Source organism: Spinacia oleracea, chromosome 1 (genome assembly GCF_020520425.1).
Source record: "Spinacia oleracea cultivar Varoflay chromosome 1, BTI_SOV_V1, whole genome shotgun sequence".
Taxonomy (NCBI): domain Eukaryota; kingdom Viridiplantae; phylum Streptophyta; class Magnoliopsida; order Caryophyllales; family Amaranthaceae; genus Spinacia; species Spinacia oleracea.
In genome coordinates, this window is record NC_079487.1 from 124,627,233 (window position 1) to 124,652,472 (window position 25,240).

The 25,240-nt window shown below is 34.7% G+C and overlaps 2 protein-coding genes and 3 non-coding genes across 6 annotated transcripts; all 5 read right to left on the bottom strand.

The window, feature by feature from the left end:
• Positions 1-4,581: 4,581 nt before the first annotated feature.
• Positions 4,582-11,613, bottom strand: LOC110784475 (single-stranded DNA-binding protein WHY1, chloroplastic). The gene is made up of 7 exons (XM_021988930.2): positions 11,244-11,613; positions 10,713-10,807; positions 10,522-10,614; positions 9,883-9,977; positions 6,487-6,560; positions 5,124-5,212; positions 4,582-4,997 (listed from the first exon to the last, which is right to left on the bottom strand). Exons 1-7 carry the CDS (start codon positions 11,497-11,499, stop codon positions 4,881-4,883), a joined length of 819 nt encoding a protein of 272 aa, XP_021844622.1. The 5' UTR covers positions 11,500-11,613; the 3' UTR covers positions 4,582-4,880.
• A 1,237-nt stretch (positions 11,614-12,850) lies between these two features.
• TRNAD-GUC (transfer RNA aspartic acid (anticodon GUC)) lies at positions 12,851-12,922 on the bottom strand. Its single transcript has one exon. It is a non-coding gene; the product is annotated as a tRNA-Asp (tRNA).
• Positions 12,923-13,008: 86 nt separating this feature from the next.
• On the bottom strand, positions 13,009-13,080 carry TRNAD-GUC (transfer RNA aspartic acid (anticodon GUC)). The gene has a single exon. It is a non-coding gene; the product is annotated as a tRNA-Asp (tRNA).
• A 101-nt stretch (positions 13,081-13,181) lies between these two features.
• On the bottom strand, positions 13,182-13,253 carry TRNAW-CCA (transfer RNA tryptophan (anticodon CCA)). The gene has a single exon. It is a non-coding gene; the product is annotated as a tRNA-Trp (tRNA).
• A 1,410-nt stretch (positions 13,254-14,663) lies between these two features.
• Positions 14,664-22,833, bottom strand: LOC110784476 (uncharacterized). Of its 2 annotated transcripts, none has more exons than XM_021988931.2 (8): positions 22,577-22,833; positions 22,404-22,459; positions 18,510-18,669; positions 18,222-18,310; positions 17,838-17,970; positions 17,543-17,635; positions 16,364-16,466; positions 14,664-15,732 (listed from the first exon to the last, which is right to left on the bottom strand). In XM_021988931.2, the coding sequence occupies exons 1-8, from the start codon at positions 22,757-22,759 to the stop codon at positions 14,810-14,812; spliced, it is 1,740 nt and encodes a 579-aa protein (XP_021844623.2). In that variant the 5' UTR covers positions 22,760-22,833; the 3' UTR covers positions 14,664-14,809. The 2 variants fall into 2 exon arrangements, with proteins under 2 accessions (XP_021844623.2, XP_021844624.2); XM_021988932.2 differs by having other exon boundaries at positions 22,724-22,793.
• Between the last annotated feature and the right edge of the window lie 2,407 nt (positions 22,834-25,240).

Below are 25,240 nucleotides of genomic sequence, written 5' to 3' on the forward strand. Positions count from 1 at the left end.
GATTAAATTCCCGGTTCCGGAATTCATTTCCGATACGAACAATATTTAATATTTCCGATTCCGGAATTAATTTCCGTTTCGAACAAATATTTAATATTTCCGTTTCCGGAACTATTTTCCGATTCCGATAATATTTCCGATTCTGACAATATTTCCGTTTCCGGCAATATTTCCGATTCCGGCAATATTTCCATTTCCGATAATATTTTCCGATACGTACCATGTTTCCGTTTCCGGCAACATCTACGACTTGGATAATATTTATATTTCCGATACGATCCATATTTCCGTTTCCGGCAATATCATCGTTTCCGGAGTATTCATTTCTTGCTTGTGACGATCTCAGCTCTCACTGAAACCAAGATCCGTCGATTCCGAATATCCATAGATGGAGTATTTAATGCCATTAAATACTTGATCCGTTTACGTACTATTTGTGTGACCCTACGGGTTCAGTCAAGAGTAAGCTGTGGATTAATATCATTAATTCCACTTGAACTGAAGCGGCCTCTAGCTAGGCATTCAGCTCACTTGATCTCACTGAATTATTAACTTGTTAATTAATACTGAACTGCACTTATTAGACTTAACATAGAATGCATACTTGGACCAAGGGCATTATTTCCTTCACTTATATCATAAAATTTACCACACATACTTAACGTGGATTTTAACCTAGATTAAACAACATATGCTAAATATAACAATGATGATGAAATGTTATAGAATTTAATTTAACCTACAACATGAGTCCTAAACTAGACTCAAATTATATTTTAATACAGCATGGATTTATAAAACTATATCATTGTATCTAACGCGGGCTCTAATTTTAAATCAATACAAAAAAGTTATATTTTTTTTTCAATATTAATTAGCCTCTACAAATTTAGAGAAATCAATAACTTTTATGTTTTTAAAATTTAACTTGTTTTCTTAAACGTAATATCTTTACAATTTTTCCCGGAAAAATTAAAAATAAGTTGAAAATAACAATATGTAATTTGTATTTTATGCATACAGTATAACACCATGATTAACTGACCAATTTGAACTAATTATGTTTTACCAAATTCAAAATTTATTACGTCGTTATTTTTAATTTGTATCTCATGTTTTCTTGAACACATATAAAAAATACAAATAATTTTTATTTTATTATATTTAAATTATTATTTACGAATAATAAATACTATTCCATAAACAGTGTCCATTGTGCGTTGCACGGGTTATAAGTTAGTTGAGCATATATTTCACCCGGTTCTCAATAAATAAACCTTTTTTTTTAAATGAAGACATATATGATGCATCTTTTAAAGATCACGATTCCTAATATTCGGACAAATCTATGAGGTCCCATGTTGAGTTAAGTTAAACATTGGGGTCTCACCTTTACCATTTTTCACCGTTAAGGACCTGAACCTTTTTTTTTCACCGTTAAGGACCTGTAAAGAATATTCCGGCCAAAATTAAATAATAAATATGAAAGGTTAGTCCCTTAGTTAAAAGGTTAGTCCCCATAGTTAAAAGGTTAAACCCTTACACGTGTTAGCGTATTATTCGTGGTGTAATAAACAAGTTGCCATTTATTGCCTTACGCGTGTCGCAACAAAGAGGGAAAAAGAATAAAACGGCCTCGTTTCTTTTAGTCGGCTAAATACACAACGTTTCATTTTTGAGCCAATTCATTCATCCTCCTCTTCTATCTCCTCTGTTCAGTCAAATATACAATAACTTCTTCAGCTCTTCAATTACTCTAAACGTGAGGTATTTTCTTACCACAAACAGCAAAATTCAGAGAAATTAATTCACATTCTCAAGTGCAAAGGGAAATGGAACAAAACCTCTGAGTATACCACCACGAGGATGGAGAAAGACAGAAATTGTGGGTGTTGAAAAATCAACCCACTTTTAGTCAAATGAATGAAATAATGTTTTACTCCTAGTCCCACAACTATGATAGTCATAGTAGCAGGAGCAGCCAAGACACTGGGGCTAAAGTCTCGACTCTCGACAGATTCTTGCTCGCCTTTCAGTTTCTTAAAAGGACCTCCCTGTTATGGTTCTAGAAAGACCCTCCTCCAACCAGTGGTTTGGAAAATAAAACAAAATGAGAGCAACCTTTAGCATGGAATAACTAAAAAAAAATGCTTCACAGTCTGAATAACGGTTCTTCTCTTTTCCCATAAAATCAATTGAGAATTATTATCCTTCACTACTATACAGGATTGGAGGTTTGTACCAAAGAAAAGAATACAAGATTTAGAGGTTATATCAAGATTAGGTAATTCAAGATACAAAAAGTTCATTATTGGCTGCAAAGTGGATACATTTTTCATGTTATACGCTAATATCTTGTGAACAGGGGAGGGGGGTAGTTCAGCTTCAATAATTTTTGGTTAAAACAATTAAGCAGCTTCAATGAAAACAGAGGAGCAAAGCTGCTGTATTTATTAAGAGCAACAAAAAAACAACGGTCAATTTTGACATTTTTAGCTGTTGTAAACTTTCATATTTTATTTAAATTCTTTAAATTGTTTTTTTCTTTAAATTTATGTTGTGGTTAAATAGTTAAAGGTGAGTTAAAGATGAGTTAACTTGCCGGAAAATTAAATTGAGGTCCTAAAGAGTGAAAAAAAAAAAAGTGCAGGTCCTAAATGGTGAAAAACTCAAAAGGTGAGTCCCCAAATATTAACTTTAACTCCTCCTATGTTGTACTTTGAAATAGAGAAAAGAAAAAGGGCACTAAAAAAAGGTCAGGATCGAAACAACGTATTAATACGATGAAGTAAAGACAATTAAGCAACATTATTATTGTAACATAAAAAAGTCGTATTTAATTTAGTACGAGAAATAACCTTTCTTTAAGCTAATATACAGCCAAACAAAATGAGATTATGGGATGGGTAATCATTGGCCCTCTAAGTCTCTACTAAATTTTGTCAACTTACAATATCATCCACTCACCAAATATTATGTAATGGACAACCAAAAATCAATACAATGAGGTTCGAACACCAGACCTCAAGTGTGGATGCTAATTCTCATTACCATATTAACCAACCACCAATTGTGGTTTATCTCTTCACATTAATTTATAAATAAATGTTCACATGAAGTCTAAAACAAATAAATTTGTATGTGACTTTTTAAGGTCTATGGACTATTTTGAAAAGAAAAAAAATTAAAGCATTATGACAACCATGAAGAAACATAATGTATTAAGTCTCACAAGAATCAACTATAGGATTGCCTTACATAGCTGCATATATATCTAATTTGTTGTTTGTTAATTTGACGCACTTAGTTCCACGAGAAAACAAATTATACAAATTGTAAAATGATATGATTGAAAACTTACTTGCCATGATAAATGACTTAGCATGTCTGTGTTTGACGAAATTAACGGATATTTTTCATTCTAGAGAATACAAGTATTTTGGTCAAGTATTGAGCTCAAGAAAAATCTAAAACTTTAGTTATTCAATGTAGCAACCGGGGCATCGCCCGGGCCACACACTAGTATATATTTTAAAAAACGGATTGCAGACCATTTCTATCGAGAAAGCATGACAATTTATAATAAATATACGAAGTATATGCGACGGTTGAGAATTTCAAATACAGTGTAAGAAAATTACATTTGAGGAAATTTCCTAGACCTAAATGTCTTACAATTTGATAAGACTAATGAAAATCACACAGAAATATCATCAAAACACTATTTTCTAACATATAGATCATTCTCATATTCTTGTCACGTACTGCCTATATTTGATACATATATTTTTGAAAAACCAATTGCATACCATTTCTATCGAGAACATGTGGCAATTTATCTTATACATGGAAAATTTGTCAACAACCTTAAACTTTACACCTCACTTCAAATTACAACCCCGGGTCACTTTTCATAGAATATTCGTTTTTCAAAATATAAATTAATCAGAAATTATTCGTTTTAAAATTATTTAGGATTACATATTTGTATTTCAATAAGAATTTTATGACATCATATTTCGATTGATTTCGCCGGAAAGTAACTGGAGTTATAATTTAAAGTGGAGAGGTAACTTTAAGGTTTTAATTAACAATTTTGTAAATATGAGACTGTAATTGACAAAGAGGCAACTTTATTGGGTTGCATTTGACAAATTTTCCCTTAAACATCAATAAATGTACGAAAAATATGTGATGTTTGAGAATTTCATACCGGTATAAGAATATTACATACGAAAATTTCTTACACCTAAAAATCTTGAAAGAGAAATTTACAATTTGATATGACTATAATGGAAATCATAAAAATCGTAGAGGCATAATATAGAAAAGCCAAATTATACCCAGGAAATTATTGACCAAGACGTTATATATGCTGAATAATATTATGGTTTTGATGACATAATATTATGCTGAATTGCTCGTATCCTAATTTCTAGGTAATGGTTGAGCTGTTTTTTTTTTTTTCTTTCTAACACGACTATAAGACTTATGAAAAGCCAAATCTTCTTATTTTGGGGCAGGGCAACACGACTATATAAGCGTTTTCGTGTAATTCAATTCCCTCGTACTTTGGGAGAATTGTATTAACACATGGTGCAACCATTCTTCGATTTCAACCAAAAAATTACAGTTTGCCGAACCAGTTTAGTATAAATAAATATACAGATCAGGCCACTAATCAAATTAGCTTAAACATCAAATTAAAACAACGCAAAACTTAATTCCTAGTTGCTAATGAGATTAAGGAATAGAATTACAAATACAGATGTAAAGAACCAAAGCCTGAGACTGCAAACACTAATTTAAATAACATAAACATAAAAACCTTCTTTAACTATATCAGCTCAAGTTCACTTCCTTTTTAACACAAGGCAAACTTATCTATTCCACTCATAGTCCACTGTTTTTGTGTTTGAGTTGTTGGCACGGTTGCTGTTTTCGGGTTTTATGGAATCAGCAAAGACATGCCAACCTAAAAGGTATGGCAAGACAAACTGCACCATTAAGTAAAACCGGGTTAATAAAACAGCTTGAAGGTTGATCGATGAATTCAGTACATATTTCAGAATATTAATATGCTGAGTGGAGATAAAAGATTCAGAATAAGAATGGTATCTTACGTTGAATGCCGATACAATAACTGCAAACTCTGCCTTAGAGATGGGTATATAGACGTTCTCATCCAAGTTTAGAAGCTTGTTTTGAACACCTGAGTAAGTGGTGATGCCAAAGAAAAATCAGGAATTATAAAAAAAAATCTACATCTAAAAATAAACAAGGGATTTTTTTAAAATTTAAGCCATACAATCATGAATAGAGAACTATCAAGAACACCTCTCTAATGATAGAAAGAGAAACTGTCATGGAAAGGCAAGCACGATAAGCACAATTATAGGGTAAAAACTTTACTGGAAAACAAGTTACTATCAGGAAACAGACCACCATAATATCTTCAACAAGCATAGCTAAATTATACCCTGGATCCACGACAAGCCTAAAGTAAATGATACGAAGTATATCAGAAGAAACGCGGACACATTCCAATATGATGTTAAATAACAGAGACAAACTACTAGTAATATCCTCCATGGTTACAAAATCATAATAATTTCAACTATGATTACCAAATTCCAAGTAATGAACTTAAGAACAACACAATTTGAGATGGTTTCATTATCATTGATTCATTATCATTATCCCATTGCCTCAAAGAGGCTCCCGCAAGAAGCGGGGTAAGGGGGGTCGGGTGTACGCAACCTTACCCCTGCGATTGCAGAGAGGTTGTTTCCAATTGACCCAAAAGTGATAACGGGACGACAACAGGAAAACCATCTTCTACTTCATGAAAAGGAAGCGAAGAGGTTTTAAGAGCCATTTTGATTTAGTCCATTACATCCCACAACCAAAAGAACAAATGAATATTTGGCTCCATCGGAAATGGTAGAATAAAAAATTTAGAGAGCCCTTCAGTCTATTCCCAACTTAAGATATCAATATCATTTTATCTGATTAAACTGCCTAACCATTTTACAAAACTTTAACATATGAAATAAACAGAAATGAAAGAAAATTAAGGTAACTTGGTTGGTTAAGTTGGAAATATTTGGTAGATTCATGGTGCCAAATTACTAGCATCATCAAATACCCTTTATAGTAGTTGCATCTTTTCCATCTTCACTCCATGACTCCATTAAAGTTGCAGGGGTACGTTTGGAAATATAACCATAACCTATTTCTATTTTAGGAAATGTGAGTTTTTCCCAAACAAATATGTGATTATTATTTTTGGATGGAGAAAGAAATGGTCAAGAAGACACCTTGACACAAAGTGAAATCACATTAAACAAAATTTTCATGTCAATTTCAGGAGAACCAAAAAAAATCATGTCAAGAAGAGATCAAAGACATTGATGAAGCAGAGTGACAAACCACAGCAATTTATAGAGAGAAATAAAGCACGCGTGTTCAGGAGAAGAAGATTACTTAGATTGAAGAAGTAACCAGTGCCATCTGGAAGCGGTTCTACTTTTAACACCTTCCTTACTTTGCCTTCATCACTGCATTGAAGAATATAAACAAATAGGAAAACGTTTCAAGTATCCAGGATCCAATATTCATGAGCATCAAAACATGAGTTAAAGAAACTTGACACTAGATCGGTGGCTGCTGGAATTTAAACAAAAACTTCTTATGTCAACACAGCGGCACACACACGCGCACACACACAAGACATACACAAAACACCACAGAAAAAATTAAAACCTAGAAAAATCATCTAAGCAAGTTGGCAAACACAGATGAAGCTGAAAGCAGTTGACTCCGTAGGCGCCTGGACAGTATAAAAGTATTAAGCATTATAGCTCACTTGCTGCTTTACAAGATAGACAGGACTCAGCACATGGTAACAGCATCACGTTGCATGAAGTATTTCAGGAAATTCAGTATTTGAACAGACAAGCTAGTCAGAAAATGATAGGAGATTGACCAGGCAAGGACAGAAAGTGACCAGGAAATTGATAGAATTGAAAGATAGGAGATGACTCCAAAATCCTGAAACCATTTCCATCTCAAAATAGATAGATTGTGGAAGTATTTGCCAATAATGATGTCAAATTCCACTCAAACAACAGAAGAAAAGGTTCCAGAGTGCATACTCTACTAACAAGTCCAACAACAATGTATAAAAAACTTCAAGGCGAACAAGCGATAGGGGTCTGGTCTTGCTGCACCTAGGCGCGCCTCATTGAAGTGAGGCGCATTATATTAAGTGACTGATATGCCCCGATGCTCCTCTTTGAATGAGCCTCACCTAGAACAAAAAAGGCGCTTTACCCCAATCGCCTAGCGCCCAGGCGTGCCTTTTCATACACTGATCCACAAGCACCAAAAACTACCCAGTACCCACTACATTTCATAAAACCTCCACCCATGTTTTTTTAATAGATATAGATTGAATTAAATCTAATCTTATAATAACTTCTGTTTGAAATAAAGAAAGTATAAAAAATATTTAGAAAAGGGATAAATATTTACGTAGTAGTTTAGAACCACCATTGTCGAGGATCTCCTTTATTATTTACAGTAGAACTAACTCATTTGCTTTCTCTCCAAGCTAGAATTATGCTGCACTCCCATTGTTACCCCTTACACACACCCAATACATAACAGTTTGACATATAATTTACATCACGTAGAGATTGTAGACCAAGGTGCTTAAGTTCATTGATAATTTGCAAGAGTTATTACAAACAGTCAGAAAGCACAAATTATCTCTTAGTAAACGTCTTAGAAAGTACCTTAATAATTTTATTGCGATGGGATGATTTCATTGCAAAAGAGATATGAGCATACGAGTACAACAGTAGCTCAGAGGAATTGTGGGGTCATGCTCACTTGGGCACATATGCAGACACAAATTAGAATTGGAAACTACGTTCAATTATTACAAATATTCAAGAGAGAAGCACGCTAGCAAACATCCACTCCACCTTTAGACCCCCATAAAATTTTCTGAAAAAAATCTTGCAGTAAAGCTCTCTCTCTCATCACCCGCTCAAATTAGCTACTAGCCCACCACCATTCCGCAAATATCTTAGTACCTCTACAGACACCCCTACAAAAGTGAGGGGGGTCATATATAAGCAGCCTATTCATATTATCCCGAAGAAGCTGTTTAAGCATTATCCCAATATTTGCAAGTACTGGATTGTTCGTAAGACCCATGATGTGCAAAGCACTGACTTTTCTATTGGTTCACTGATTCACAATAAACAAGGAAGTTTGATGAAATATTTTATTTCTTGTCCAGTGTACCATAAAGTTTTTAGAAAAACTCATTAGAGATTCCTTTGATGACGTTTAAAGTTCCACTCAGCACTCCTTCAAAATGGCATTAATAAGATGGCATTGGCAACTGACCATTAGTACCTAACAGAGTATCCAGCCTTGAAAATCACTGCAAGATAGGTGCTTGATTTTGCATCATACATGACAAGTACAAAGCCACTGAGCATTGGGGAAATTTTCATACCAATGAAGATTAAACAATTACAAGGAAATTAGGATATAGGTAAAAAAAGAAAACAGAAGAGCAGGCAATTTCAAGGTAGAAAGCCCAGATCACTAGATAAACTAGATACTTGTCACTTTCCAGGAACAATGCTGTCAAGGTGGACTCAATTGCATAAGAGAACTTAGTTAAAAAGAGATGGTTCATAATCCAATACTGAACCTTAAAACACTCACCTATTTCACTAGTATGAGATTAGTAACTTGTTATAGATGCCGATTATAAGGTTAATCAGAAGTTTACTCTATCTGTGAAGCCAACCCCATCTTTTTGGGAATAAGGCTTTGTTTTGCGGAGCTAAACTTCAATGTTCTGAAGCAGCAACTAGAAGTGCATAGTTAAGAAGCTTTAAGCCACACAGTCATAGTAACACATCTCTACTACATCGTCTACATGCTGAATGTCTCAGATTGGATGGCAGCTGAAAGACAAATCAAGGACAAAGAAACAAGGGGATGAATTGTCAAGAAGCTATAGGTAGACATCTATTTTCAAGCTATCTATGCAGCAAAGGAACTCAGGGCAGATTATCAAAAAGTGGATAAGTAATCTGATTGTGTTTGATTTTGAGATTCAATATGAACCAGGTTCCTCTTTCAGAGTAGCCGGTGCTTTACCTCACAAGAGTGAAGGGAAATAGAATTTGGTGCATTGGTGACTTCTAATGGATTGGCAGAATTACATATAGAGGTGAAGGAAGACTCAAATTGATCGAGGAACAACAAGTGGGGTTGCTTTGGTTAATGGGGGGTTATATGTATGGGGTTGTATCTCATCCCTAGTTCTTCTTGTTTCATTCCCTTGTTAATGAAAGATTACCATGAGAGGTGGAGACTTGAAAACTCACTTGAGGTCCTGAGGATGGCTGCGGAGTGAGGACTAGTTTTGGATGGGATGAAAAAGGATACCCCTGCTACTTTCTGTTAGAGTATCCGATGAAATCTCAATATATTTCATAGGACTACTTAGGTCTAAGGCGTTCGATACAATATCAAGCGTAGCTGATAGGCAATCTAACTTATCTACATATGCTTATTTCCTCAGCTTGAAGCGCCTTTCAATGTATTTCAGCTCATTTAACAAATAAATAAAATCATGCAACAACTCCTTTTACTTGCTGAATATCTCAGTTTGGGAGGCAGCTGGAAGACAAATCAAGGAAAAAGAAACAAAGGGATGAATGGTCAAGAAGTATATCCAAACCATCCTCTCTCCCTTTACCACTTTACTACCCTTTACAATATTAAACAACTACAGCATTTCTAATGAAGTAGAAAAGGAAGAATAAGCATCATTTACGAATTCAGTACCTTTTTCCTTTGTTTGGATCATGAAAAAATTCACATGAATCTCTTGCACCAAGGCTCACCAGACTTCCAATTTCAGTCACCGAAAGAGAAAACACCTGAAGTACATTACGTTTTAGTATATAATAGAAACTTGACCACTTGCCAACAAAAACGTCATACAATTTATACCAGAAAAATATAATAAAACAAGATATCATCCACATTGAGAATAGGCCTTCACACTAAGATCGCATGTCTACAGTTAATAATCCATAATTCCATATACCCTCATCATAGATCATTTTCAGGTCAGAGATAGTATGAAAATATAAATGATGAAGCACAGGAAAGTTAGTCCATCCATCGAAATCCTACACATCATATCATTCACAATCTTTGTTTTTTAAGGAACGGTTTCCTAGAAACATTCAAGTTCTATAGAATAGAAGTTCTATAACAATTTGTTATACATGGACATGCAGTCAAGCTATCAAATTCTAGAACTTACAAGGTAATCTTTTATGATTCCCTGGCACATGATATTCACAATGTATACTCCATTGACCATCCGGTTAACTTCCAAATAATAGTAACCCTTAAAGTGATTCTAAACAAAAGTTCTTCATGAAATAGTCATCTTATAAGATGTCTCGTTCTCACCTGCTTTCTGCTCCAATCATATTGACGAACACCAGCGGCGGGAGCAAATTGAAGCAGTACATAACCTTCCCTTGAAACTTTAAATGCACCTGACTACAACTTATACACTTCAGTTTTGCATAAACATTCAATATGTGAATGAAAATAACAATACAAAAATGACAGAACAAAAAGTCAAAGGAGTAGCATACATCCAATGGCAAAAACTCCGGCGCTTTTGGCTCCACGGTAAGAGCAGCTTTCCCTTTGTATATGGAATGACCCACAAAAACCCTAGGTGCACCACCTAAAATTCAATACGAAGTATGAAATTCTCAATTACTAAAATTCAGAAACAATTATGTAATGTGTTCAATTAACAGCAAATTTACAAGACTATGAATCAAACTTTAGCATAACAAGATAACATAGAAATAATCATGAGTACCAGATAACATGCAACACTGATTCCAATCATTTTTCCTCTTGAAACTGGTAAACACTCGATTAATTGAAGCAAACAAGCAATTATAAAACACAAAACCAGATGAACCAACAAATTAGGCAACAATTTGGAATAATAACCAATTCAAATTACAGATAAATAACCCAATATCAACCAGTTCTTCCTCGGGAAAACAAGCAAACATTCATCAAAACACCAACAACAAAAACTGGAAACTGTTGAGGAAACACATAAAAGAGAAATTTAAATTAAAATAATACCCAGATTAGCAAATTACCTGGAGCAGGAGTTGGGGGGTTTGCAGAGTAAGAGGGAGAGAATCTAGGAGGGGATTTGTCAAAGTATTCTGAAGATTGTCGACATTTTACAGAAAGCGAGAGCTTTGAAGAAGAAACATGGGATACCCAGTTTTTGCTTAGCTTAAAATGGCTAGCTTTAGTGCTAATGGAACTATGGGAAGAGAGAGAAGTTGGTCCTTGGAGTTGGGTTCCAATGGTGAAGTTTGAAGGAGAAGATAGGAGTTGTTGCACCATAATTTTTGGGTGTTTTTTCCTCCTCCTACATCAATGGTCTCTCAATGGACTATTGGAGAGTAAAGATTATGTTAGAAAAGAAACTCGACACTATCATCCGGAGAGACTCTTGTCTGAAAGCCCTCAACTAAGGTTAGTTTAACTTATGTGACTTTTTATTATTTAAAACTAGTTTTTAGGCCCGGACAATGCCCTGGGTTACTGCATTAATAATATTTATATTATTCTTATTTGAAAATGTTATTAATCACTTCCTTTTTATTACATTTATTACTATTCTTTATACAAAATGATAGCATGTAATGTGTTATGGCTCAATGGTAAACACTTCATTGTTTAAACATGAGGTCACGGGTTTTAGATGTTAGATTTTTGATTAATAAATATGGCAGTAGAGCGATTTCCGTAAATAATGTTCTAAGTTGTCTATATTCTCAAAATACACCCCTTTGAATTTTGAAATATAATTTCCCATATATCGTCCACGTCATAAATTCGTTTTTTTTTTTACAAATTCGAGACGGAGGGGGTATTTATTGTTTATTATTTATTATTTATTATTTACTATTATTTATTATTTACTATTATTTATTATTTATTTCAATTCAGTAATATCCCGCCTCGTTCTGTTTAATTCATTTCAATTCAAAAGAACATGGCCTTAATTCCATATTATATTGATAAAAAAGAAAATCACTTGATTATTTAAGGTAAATTACTTAATTGTAGTATGGAGTATGTGCTACACACAATAAAAATTGGTTTGAATCATTTGTCTCATTTTTTATCTCATTGGTTAAACTAAAATAAAGTAGTTATGCTCTCATAAAAAAAAATGTATAGTTTAATACATTTAATGGGATGGATAAATGGGATATACTGAGTGCTGGAGTAGTAGGAAAGGGAATGAGATGTGATTATTGGACAAAGGATTTGGGTTACAAAAGATCTTGTGCGCACAAGGTGTATAATAAATTTATTGTACACCAAAATAACTTTTACATAGTTTTTTGTAACTTTTACTATGTTTTGATTAACTTTTATATTATAACAAAAAAGGTTGATAGATAAACATTTAAACCGTTAAATAACTAACTTTATACATTATTAGTGATTTTGAAGAAATATATTTTAATAAAAATGAAAAAAAAAATTAACTAAATTTTTTATAACTTTTACACATATAAAGGTAACTTTTAAGTATTTTAAGTTAACTTTAATTTCGATGTAATTTGTGTTTGGGTTAAGGGGGTTCGAGTTTAGTACTTTAGTGCAAATGACTAAAATCATTAAATCAGTAATGAAGATTTAAGTTAGTTTTAGATATTCAAATGCATCAAAAAAATATAAACGCCGTTGCCGGGGATCGAACCCGGGTCACCCGCGTGACAGGCGGGAATACTTACCACTATACTACAACGACCTTGATTATTGGAAAAAGGATTATACAATTAGTTATCAAGATTTAAGAGAGTTTTAGATATTCAAATACATCAAAAACAAAAATAACGCCGTTGCCGGGGATCGAACCCGGGTCACCCGCGTGACAGGCGGGAATACTTACCACTATACTACAACGACCTTGCTGGTTATCCAGATTGAATTTGTTTATTTATCATTTAGTGTATTTTTAAAAAGGAAAAATACGAAAAAAGTGAGATCCATTTCGAGAATCGAGGTATTGAACCCGACGTGAATCGAACACGCAACCTTCTGATCTGGAGTCAGACGCGCTACCATTGCGCCACGGATCCTCTTTTGAAATAAGTACCCCGGTTTAATTATTTGGATTTTGTTTTTTATATATGTTAAATATTAAAGGATATACTCCGTACTTCTTTGATTTCTACGTTGTATCCAATTACCCATGCATTTTAAATCTTCCATATTTTACCCCTGTATTATAAAATAAGGTTCGTTGTTAACCAAACGTTAATGTAGAAAATTCTTGATTTTTTTTAAAATGTGATGGAATTTGTTAACATTGGGTGGGCGACGAGTATAAAATAATTAAATTTTGCAACTACAAGGGTACAATATTATGTATGAAATTTAAAACGTTTGGGTACAACGTAAAAATCAATTAACTACAGAGGTACAACGTAGAGAAAACCAAAATTTAATTTCTCATTGTGTCCGGTTTGTATCCATACAAAATTTTAATGATGGTTCACAGTATCTGGAACTTAATAAGGTTGTTCATCTATGGAGTTGTTCCTTATCATTTTTTTTCAAGTAAAATAAAAATATGAAAACCACAAAAGCAGGTTTCAGTTTTTGTTATTAACGATTATAAAATATGATTAATTTTAAGGTCATGATTCAACTTAAATCAAATGACTTCTAATATATAAAACCAAAAATTGATAACTGACAGTTATACTGAATGCCTCGAACAGATCTAACTTATTGTTTGGTAAATGGGTATTAAAAAAATTATCAGTTATATACACCTAAAAAAAAAAGTTACTTTTTATCACCTAAAAATTGAAACTTTGAAGAGACCGCTATGTGGGGCAACTACTTGGTATTATCTTTGGTGAAGGATGATGATGACCCATTTCTAAGATTCATATGCAAGGTCCTGCCTATTTGGCAATTTCAAATGAGTTTGACATGGAATTATCTAGGTCTGGTGAAGTAATTGTACTTCCATTACATACCTCATTTGGTGAGTTGAAGGTGGCAGTTCAACGTGCATTGCGGGATACTTATTGCATTATGGAGCACTATATAGTGACTGACATAGAGAGTTTGGATGATGAAGTAATATTCGGTGCAGTTCAGCCAAGTTCATGGAGGTCTATCTTCCATCACAACATCCGAAACAAACTCCGGGGCTTGTTCATAAATAACTAAGGCATAATTATCTATTACATTCGTACAACACATTCTTGCTAGCCTATCCGCTACTTTGTTAGTTGTCCTTGCTTAATCTCATACATCCTCAAATAAAGGTCCCTGTTTCACCACATTAAAATTAGCATCCTCTATAGTATGATCTGGCAAAATTCTGTTTACAGCTTGTTGGGAGTCCGAGTGAACAATGACATTGCTCCATCCCTTGTCCTCAATAATGAGCAGCCCCCTTAAAATAGCATCCTGTAAAGTACTAGTAGTAATACTAGTGATCGATTTTACAAAACTAACTACTCCATAATAAGATTGAGAAAATTGTATGAAATGCTTATTATTTACACCATGATATGAGATTATATTTCATCTGGCAAAGTTCATTGCAAAATTTCCAGTCATACAAGAATTTTGACGAAAATGACTAAACCATGAATGAATCAGAAGATATCATATTTCATACATTGTTTACTACTCCCCTGTCAGCACATGTCCTCCGATTATGGCCAAGCACTCCACAAATCTTGCAGTGATATTCCCGTCTTGTTTTTTGGCTAACTCCAGAAATCATGTCCAATTCTTCTACTGAGTCGAATTCTTCAATTGAGTGTGCAGAACATGTCCTCTTATTATGACCACTCTTTCTACATACACTGCATCGATGATGAACGTTTCCCTTCAAGTCGTCCTTGAGAATGAGAGTGCCTTTGTTTGCAAAAGTGGCACTTTCAGTCTTCAGAGAACAAGTCCTGCAATTGTGACCACTTTTCCCACATACACTGCATCGATGATGAACGTTTCCCTTCAAGTCGTCCTTGAGAATGAGAGTGCCTTTATTTTCAAAAGTGGCACTTTCAGTCTTCAGAGAACATGTCCTGCAATTGTGACCACTTTTCCCGCATATACTGCATCGATGATGATGATGCTTTTGAGCATATACCGTTGAAACCCTGAGAGAACCTTCATTTTCATGGATGGCACTGTCTGACTGTTGTAGTTCAGTCTTCAAAGAACAAGTCCTGCGATTGTGACCACTTTTCCCACATACACTGCATTGATGTTGATGCTTTTGAGCATATACCGTTGAAACCTTGAGAGAACCTTCATTTTCATGGGTGGCACTGTCTGACTGTTGTAGTTCAGTCTTCAGAGAACAAGTCCTGCGATTATGACCAACTTTTCCACATAAACGGCAATGGTACTCCATTAGAATTCTTTGTTTTGGTTTACTTGTTTTTGGCTTTTGACAAGTTCTTCTATTATGGCCCTTCTCTCCACACAACCCACATTTGAATTTCCTTTCAGTGTTTTCTCTATGTTCAGGACAGTAATAACTCCTGTGCCCTTCTTTTCCACAGTTCTTGCAGAAGAACCTAACCCCTGCAGATTACAAATTTAAGACAAGGTTATCATGTTTCCCCTATTTTGTGTTATTACTTGCACAAAAGACAACATAATAATGTACCATGTACATACAATGGCAGGAGAGGGAGTCGAACTTCAGACCTAATCTTAATGTACCCAAAATTTCAATGTTAACGAAATGATTGTTTTCATTGGTAATAAGGCTGCTGTTTGACTTCGAGAGAAAAAAAGTTGAACTTGATTTTGTCTACAGAAGTTAGGTTACTAAAGACATCAGCTTTTTTTAACTTCACTGGTTCCTTACTATAAATGAAGAAGAAGGATGAAGGTGAGAAGAGAAGGAAAGTAATAAAAAGGAAAATGTGACATTCTTCCTTGCATGAGGAAGTCCTGATAATCTGTTAAACCTCTTTGGAAAACTATTTTCAAGCTAAGAGAGTTAATTCCACTCTTTAACAGACCAAGCAGAGGAAACTAAGAAAGCTAGTTTTTTTTTTGGAAAATGAGAAAGCATGACCCTTCAAGTTTGAAAATTGAGATGGTGCAGTTTATATCAAGTACGATAAAATCTCTAAAACCAACTAAACATATAACGGTGACTGTCACATTTCGCTGAAGTTTGGCAGTTTGCAAAAATCAACCCAACCTTTCATAGAAAGGCTTCTCTTCCTGCGATTCTCAGGATCACTAAAGAAGATTTTCAGAGTGTCAGAAGTATGTTTCCTTGCCTCGGGTTTTCCTTTAGCTTTCTGCAATGGAACCGGAAATGCATAAATAAGCTATGTTGAAAATGAAAAGTACACTTTTTAAATGCTAAGTAGTACTTAACCGGAAATGCATAAATAAGCTACATTGAAGACGACAAGTACACTTTTTAAATACTAAGTAGTACTTGAACACACACACACAAGCACACAAAAGTTTCTTGCAATTAAAGTAAATGTTATATGTGTACAACATAAAACTTGGTTGTTAAACATATTGTTGACCCATCAGCTGCAGTTAAGAGTAATCACATACTTCTATAAAACCAAAGAAAAGAATAACAAATTGCATCAAGGACAAAATAATATGAAAAATAATAGTCTTTTTCATGTGCAACTTAGCAGCACAATTAATGTTGGACAAAGAAGTTGATCATACCTACAAACAAATGAACCAGAAATAACTTAAGATGCATCAGAAGCATAGAAGTTTGAGCCCTGCAGGCCTTATTGGCAAAAAGTCATAAATGCAGGGAATACTTGGCGCCAAAAAAAGGAAGAGAAGGGAACACAAATTAGTCTTTAATCTCACTGTAGTTTATGCATGTCCTTGACAAAATTGATAGTGCATCTTCACTAACAAGTAACAACTAACAAGCATGTCTTTATCCTTTTTGAAGTTCATTCACTCATATCTACAGGCTAGACCTCCATATGCTAATAAGTGTTAATGGCAAAAAAAAGGAGGAAAAAACATACAAGTAAGATAGTAGAAACGCATTACCATGGACATTCACATGAGACCTTCTATGTAAAGGTGTAAAACTACATATCCATTACCGTAACCTCAAATTTCTTGCCTAACAAGTCAGTACACATGTATTGTGCTTCAGTAATCACTATCTCATTAATACTTCCAAGTTCTAATAAATTCTAATCGGTACCATTGTCCGGGGTCGGTCCATTACAGAAAACCAGCATATTTGACAGTAGTCAACTACAGACCTACAGTTCAAGAATTTACTCATCTCTATAGCTGATTTTTCTGTACATTCCCAGTCTCTTAATCAATCATTTCAGCGTAAGGGAAGAATAATATATGCTTATATAAATTTAGAAACCTTAATAGCGGCTACTCTTTGAGCATGAAGAGCCGGATCACGATGGATGATCTTCATCCTGTTGCTGAACAGTCCTGTTTTTGCATTGAGACTCTGCAGCCATCCAACTAAAAGAACAAGATTATATACAGAACAACAATTCACAAGCAAATATAAAAAACTTCAATGTTCTGCAGGCTTTTAAAATAAAAATAAAAAACATTTGCAACTACAAGAATACAATGTGTAAAATTTAAAACAGGCAACTAACTTTTAACTTCAACACCAAATACAACATTCAAAACAGGCAACTAACTTTCAAGGAGCGGCTGATTTTCAGCCCAACTTCTGGAGGGGTAGATCGGTAAACTCGCTTTGATTTCTTCCTTGAATCCAGATTTAGCTCCAAATTATCAACATCATCATCTTCTTTGACTTTGAGTAGAGAGCTGAAAGTTTGATCAGCATTGACATTGAGAAACATAGAATAGCATATCAATCACAAGTATAAGCAATTGCAGTACACAAACAAAAGAATGATAGGAATGCAGCCGATGCAAGTATAAGTGAAGGAATTTTTTAATATCAGAACACAAAGGCTCAAATACTAGAACAAGCTCTCTGCTGAGAGTGGCTGTAAGTCTGTAACCAAAATGAAATGCTTGAAGAATATGTATAAGAAAAGTTGCATCGAGTTTACATGGAACGTGCTTTTTCCCACGGGATTTCATCAATCAACTCTTCCCAGATAACACGTTCTCCCAAACATTGTTCACAAGTCATTAGTCCCTGCAACATAGTAAGCAACAACTAAATTACTACTATGGGAGGTATACTTCTTTTTGACAGATGTAAAAGTACATTTACTTTTCTGTACAATGAGTAAAGCATAACATCAAGAACAAAACATGTTTATTAGACTTTTAGTAGCACTGTACTACCATCAGGCTTACACTTAGACATAATGTCAACATACAGCATGTCATACCTTCCCACTGCAAAGCGAACAGTCTTGTCTAGACCGCTCTATTCCACACTCTGCGCATGGAGTATATCCCCTTCCTCGGCAACTTGGGCACGGAAGTTCTTTAATATACTGTCCATTGGGCCCAAACCAAGATCTAGTTTCCAGTGCATCTGATTTTCCCCTGAAACCAATTAATTTCTCGTCAAAATTTCGGGGTGAGAGCAAGGCATTATGTGTCAACACTTAGTCACTACAACCAGTTATATTAGACTAAGAGCTCGTGATTACTCAATTAATCAAGCTTTGACTGCATGAAGCACAATCTACATCATCCTTACAGACATGCAGCATTCGAAAACTGATCTTAGGTAAGCATCTGAAGCTCGGTGAAACAATATAGCAGAATATGCACCTATGTTTATCCCTTGCATAGGAGAATAGTTACTATTGTGTGAGAGCAGTGGTTGATCATAGAGTTCTAGTTCATATTCAAGCAAGTGTTACGAAAACAATGATCCATGCCCTAAATGAGCCATATTTCGTAGGTGTGAGAAGCTGGATGAAAATTACTACAATCTAACAAAGCAGCAAGGTGACCTAGGGAATAAGGTACTTGTAACTATGTACAAAGAAAAGGTTCATAAAACTTGAATATTAATTGATACAAATATCGACATTACCACTCTTATGGATGAAATAAATCGGAAAGTTGAAACCAAACACCACGCACCCCCAAAATTATCCTAAATCTCAACTACCCCAGCTTCACCTCTTGACCGTCCTTATTCAAATTCTCAATTTATGATAAAATGTGAAATAATATGCAATCCCCGGAACAGTTTTTGCTACAACTTCACTGAATAATGACCGCAATTCTGTGATGTCTTCTCCGTTGGTGATAATATGAAGAAGGTTCAAGAGTAAGATTGTAATTGTTCAGATAAAAAAACAGAACATTAGTTTTGGCATCAGGACAAAAACTATGGGCGATGACCAAATGGCTTTTATAAGAAATTGGCTTAAGAGATATTACTGTTTACAAACCTCTAGGAAATTGAGTGTGATGAACATACAGGCTCTTTCGGGCTCTTAAACCCAAAATAGAAACTGGAAAAATCCATCCTACAATCCATGCAGAAAAGAGGCTATTGGTGACGGAATTAAGTCCGAAGATGGAGGATAGAGTAATATACAGCAGTGTCATGATGAAAATTTCTGAACAAGCAAAAGTTGCAGATTAATATATTAACAGTAGAAGCTAGCAAGGGGGATTGAGAAGGAGAAAAAGAGAAGTAGAGGCGTGGAGTAAGATGGGTGTGAATTGAAGGATTGGAAGTCTCCCTGGAACTCGGCGATAATAAAAGGGAGCACAATCCCAAATTCAGCGAGAAGAGAAGTTGGAAAAAACTCAGCGACTGACTGTGAAGATGGTATGATCACTGAAGACTTGAAGAGTGAGGATGATGGATATGGAAGGAGCATCAAAAGAGCATATACTCCGAGGCACTTCTATTCAGAAGCAAGGAGCGATGGAGCCTATAGAAGAAGGCTTGAATGGCCCAATGAAGGTATGTTCTTGGAATCGTAGGGGTCTGAGAAGTGTGGACTCCCCTCCAATTCCATATAGCTCCTACTTAGTCCGCACATTTGCTCCTATGATTTTAATGTGAAGCAAAGGTGTATGGGGGAAGGCAAAATTTTGGCGCACGCCCTGCGATTTAAAAATACTTCTGGACTTGATACGAAGAATCTTAGTGGGGGTTCTTCTTTTATTCTGGAATGACTGTTGCGGTTTCAATCTTGAATGCTTCTGTGAATTTTGTTTTCTTGTAAAATAAATGATAAAACTAAGAAGGAATGAAATGTTGAGTTTGTCTACGGAGCGTCTGAACCCTGAAGTGAGTAAAAGACGACGAGTTTGGGAGGAAATTGAGAAAAAGAATTATGGTCTCAAAAGGGTGCGCATGTTAGTAGGTAACGTCAACGAGGTGGAGTCTCTATCTGCTATATTAGCACTCTTGAAGGTGGGAGTCTTTTTTATCCATGAAGAATTATGAAGGAGATCCCCGAAATTATTAGCTATGGCGAACAAGTTGGTAATAATAGTCTTAATGACTTAATCTAGGCCTCGAGGAATGATACTTGGGGGGAGCTCTTGCTTGATGTTGTTGTCCTGTCTTTAGAGATACTTGGGAGGAGCTCTTGCTTGAGAGAGAGAGAGAGAGAGAGAGAGAGAGAGAGAGAGAGAGAGAGAGAGAGAGAGAGAGAGAGAGAGAGAGAGAATTATTTTCTTCCAAAATGTAAGTAATTACGATGCAGCTGGGCTATTTGTACAGTTTAAACCAACAGCTTTTGAGCTTTTCCCGCCAAAAGCTGTTAACTAATGGTTAACAACTTTCCTAGTTTAAGCTAACAGATTATTAACAGAATTGAGCTACTTTTCCATCCCTTCCTCCTTAAGAACAATCTTTGCCTCGAGTTTAACAACGAGAACAACTAACTACTAAACTTCAATTAATCACAAAATCTGAAAACCTTGAAATATTTGGAAAATACGGAGTAGTTGGGATCCCCAGTGGAATTGAGAAACAACAAAACCAAATATTTCTGGTTTCTACAAGAGAATGTGGCAAAACAAATAAGTGCTTGGAACTTCCTCAAACTTTCTCTTGCTGGTCGTTTGCGAATACTATCTTAGTTGCTATGTGCTCTCACATTATTTCCATCTTTTTGCTTCCCTTTAAAGTTCATCGAACACTTCAAAGATTAATAAATGAAATTCTTTCCTTGCCTAGAAGAGGGAATTTATAGAATTGGTCCATAAAGAAGCCTTAACTAAACAAGGTTTGCAAATTCACAAAACCCCTCAACTGTTAGTTTCCCTTGTTTCTAAAGCTAAAAATTGATGGATATAGGGGCAGGGTAAGAGGCAACTGTTCAGGGGATTATAAAAGCTTGGTAAGGACTAAGGAGTGTTATAGCAGCAAGATAAAACATATGGACACTTTTGGAGTTGGGGAAGGGATATTTGGCCATGTGATGGGAGATGGGTTCAAAAATACTAGAGCTATGCAGGATCACGCAATAATGGTTACCGATTATCTCTGTTCCGATACCAAGCAATGGAATGTGATGCTTGATGGAAGCTTTTAAATAAAGCTCTACCTACTTTAGATAATTATTGCAAGCAAAAGTATGGGCAACTAAGGAATTCTGTTTTCTGTAAGATGGAGGAGGAATCAAGCAATCACTCACTTAGGATCCTATCTCTTAGGAACTCCAAGTGTTTCCTAACGTTTCACATTAAATCGACATCAATCATAATCACTTTTATTTCGGCGTAAGACTTCGTTTGCACTTAGGCTCCGTTTGGTTTGGTGTAAAACGTTTTCATTGTAAAATGATTTTTCATGGAAAATATTTTCCAAGGGAAAATACAAATCCAAATAATTTTCCTTTGTTTGGTTCCTTAAAAGAAAATGGGAGAAGATGGTAAAGATTGAGGGGGGAAAAGTAGAGGAGGTAAGGCCCTCCTTTCAAATGGAAAAGGATTTTCCAACTTTGAGGGATTTATGAAAATTTGTTTTTCATCCATTGCCCAACCAAACAACGTAAAGTGATTGAAAGGGAAAATGTTTTACACCCTACCAAACGGAGCCTTAATTCGAACCATTTCAAAGGTAGAATAGGATCTTCAGCAAAATTTGTGAAAATTACAGTTAGAAACATAAAATACTGTACATCAAGATTACCATATCATTACACATTGCAAAATATCAAAGTACCCCATCAAACTATAATATCACAAACTCAAACAACATAATCCAAAATTCATTTGTCTACCTAATGTAACATGAAAATGCACAACCAATCTCCAAGTGCCATAAGTTTTATAAGGAATGAAAGTAACCTAACCTTGGTGGCATATCAACATCAAGACCATATAGCTCCTCTGAAGGATCATATCCCAACTGCGAAAAATAATAATAAATAAAAAATTAAAAAAAATCAAAGCAGCAAAAAATAATCGAACCCAAAATCAAAATTCATAGAAATTACAAAATTACAAAAAAGAGGAGATGGGGTGCCTGGTTTTGGTTTGGGATAGGAGAAGGAGAGTCATCCCTGGAGAAATTACATTTGATGATGTGACAATGTTGAGGAAAATAGTTGAATTTGGTTGATTTAGAGTGATGAAAAAGAAGCTTGGTGTTGTGCCTCCATGGCGGAATTACCAGAATTAGTTGAAGGGTTGAGCAGATTGACCACATCTTTCATCTCAGCAATGGAGGAGGGAGATTAATTAGGGGTGACGTTTGTTTTGAGTCTAAGTGGATTGGAAATCAACACATTGCAAGTTTGTAACCATACCCAATTCACGTGTTGTGGTACTTAAAAATTCTGGTCCCACCATTCATTCTCAAGTTTTCATTTTTTTTTTTTTTTTTTTTTCTTTTTCTTTGCGAACGAGCCACGAGGAAAATATATCCTCTTTCTATAAGGGGTTGTTTGCCTGTTTGGTGGACATCTAAAAATGAGAGAAGTGGAAATTCATGGGAATAAATAGGTTAGTTGTTTGGTTGACATAAAAAAGTAAAATGGAGGAAGTTGAAATTCAAGAGAAGTTTGAGTTTCTACAAAACATGGGAAGTAAATTACCTATTCCCTTTAGTCAATCAACGTTTCCTTGTTAAATTTCTTAAGCATTGAGCTTTTCGGAGATGGAGGTGTACGCAATAATCTTATCCTGATCCTTCTAAGGAGGAAGTCGGAGACAATGAACATGACTTTTGTACGTTCACATACTTGCTCTGATTATACAAAATTAGTTATATTTAAGAAGAAAAACATGTGCGATTATTTAGATTTGTCTGAATTTATATTTTCAAATACAAACTTTCTACAATTTCTACTCCTTTACTTATAATAGTTTCTTATTATAAATATTTAAGAATGTTGAACTTATACAATTTCTTTTTAACATTAGAACGTATAGATTGATAAACCTGAAAAATAGAAATATCACAATCAAGAAAACCGAAAAAGGCACAAATGAGGTTTTGGGCTATTGGTTAGAAATATAAGGCCGATGTCATGTGTACGGCATGCAGGTCAAACACCCATGCAGGGCCCTCTTGAACAGTCCTAGGGGCCTGTGCGAATTACTCCCTCTGTCCCATAATTATCGTCCTGTTTGACCAAAAACACGGATTTTAAAAAGGTGGAATATAGTACATAAAAAAGAGAATAAAGTAGTACAAATGATGATTGAGTTGTATGGAAAAGTGGAATAAAGTACATGTAAAAGAGAATATAGTACATAGAAAAGTGGAATATAGTACATGGGTGGGGTTTTCAATTTATTTTTAATTAATATAGTACATGAGAAAGTAGGGACCTTAATAGCCAATATTAGAAACAGGACTATAATTTTGGGACGCCCAATTTAAAAAACAGGACAATAATTTTGGGACGGAGGGAGTATAAATTAAGGCCCTACAAACAAATTTTATACTTCCTTTATTATTTTTATACCTCTCATTTGACCGACTTCTTAATTTATATGTAAAGGAAAACATAGTCTTACATGCGGTATTTCTATATTAATCTCAATGAATATTGACAACGTAGCTAAATATATATGAAATAAATAACGGGGAAAGTATAATATAATATAAATTAATATATAATTCTAATTTACCTCTAAGATGATGCAAGACGTATGCACGTATATTCAACAACTATATCTTGGAAATAAAAATGGAAGTTAAAAGTAAATAAGCGGGAAAAAAAATTAGAAACGAAAAGGCAAAAAACATGAAAGATAAAAATAATACCTTTTTATCCGCATAACAACCAAGATGACAACTTAGTATTTAAAACAAGGTGAGCAATTTTTATGTTTATCATTTAAAAACACAAAGCCTTTACTTTTTGGGTTTCGAAGTCCTCTAAGATTCGGGACCCTGTGCAATCAACCTGGATGCACAAGTGAATGCAGCTGCCCGCTCTAGACTCTAGATGAATCGTCGTTAGGGCTTCAAAAGCATATGGCTAGAAGGGGATACGATTAATGCGGTTGACAACTTTGTAGTTGGCTCGTCTCTGACGAAGATATAGGCAAATTGTTAAGAATGTTAGAATTTTATTTTTTCTCATGTGGAGACTTGAGAGGGCTAGGAATACAGAAGGTTGTTTGAATCGAGAACCACGCTTGTCTAATTATGACGCCAACATGCTTTATTAGTACAAATTATTTTGTTAGTACCAATACAATAAAACCCTTATTGGTAGTGATTAGTTGTGTATTGGTAGTACCAATAATATACAAATATATACCAATACGGAGTAACATAATAACTTTGTACCAATATAACATGTTAGCGTCCAATCTGAACAAACGTGATTCTTGTTAGAGACTTCCTCAAAAATACAATAGCTCGCTGAAATCCAAATCCAAATCCGACAAGTCTTACGTACGATTATAAAAAGGCCTGAAGCTTGACCTGAGTAAGGCTGCGTTCTATTCAACTGATTTCCACTTATTTTTCCTGAACTTATCTTATCTGAACTTAACTGAACTTATCTGAACTTATCTGAACTTATTAGAACTTATCAAAACTTATTTTAGTTATAAATTGTAATTGGCCAACCCTTATTTTTAAATAAAAAAAGTAAAAGAGACGTGACACCTGGACAAAGAAAAAAGAGTGAAAAACGACATCGTGAGTAATTAATATAACCATCATCAC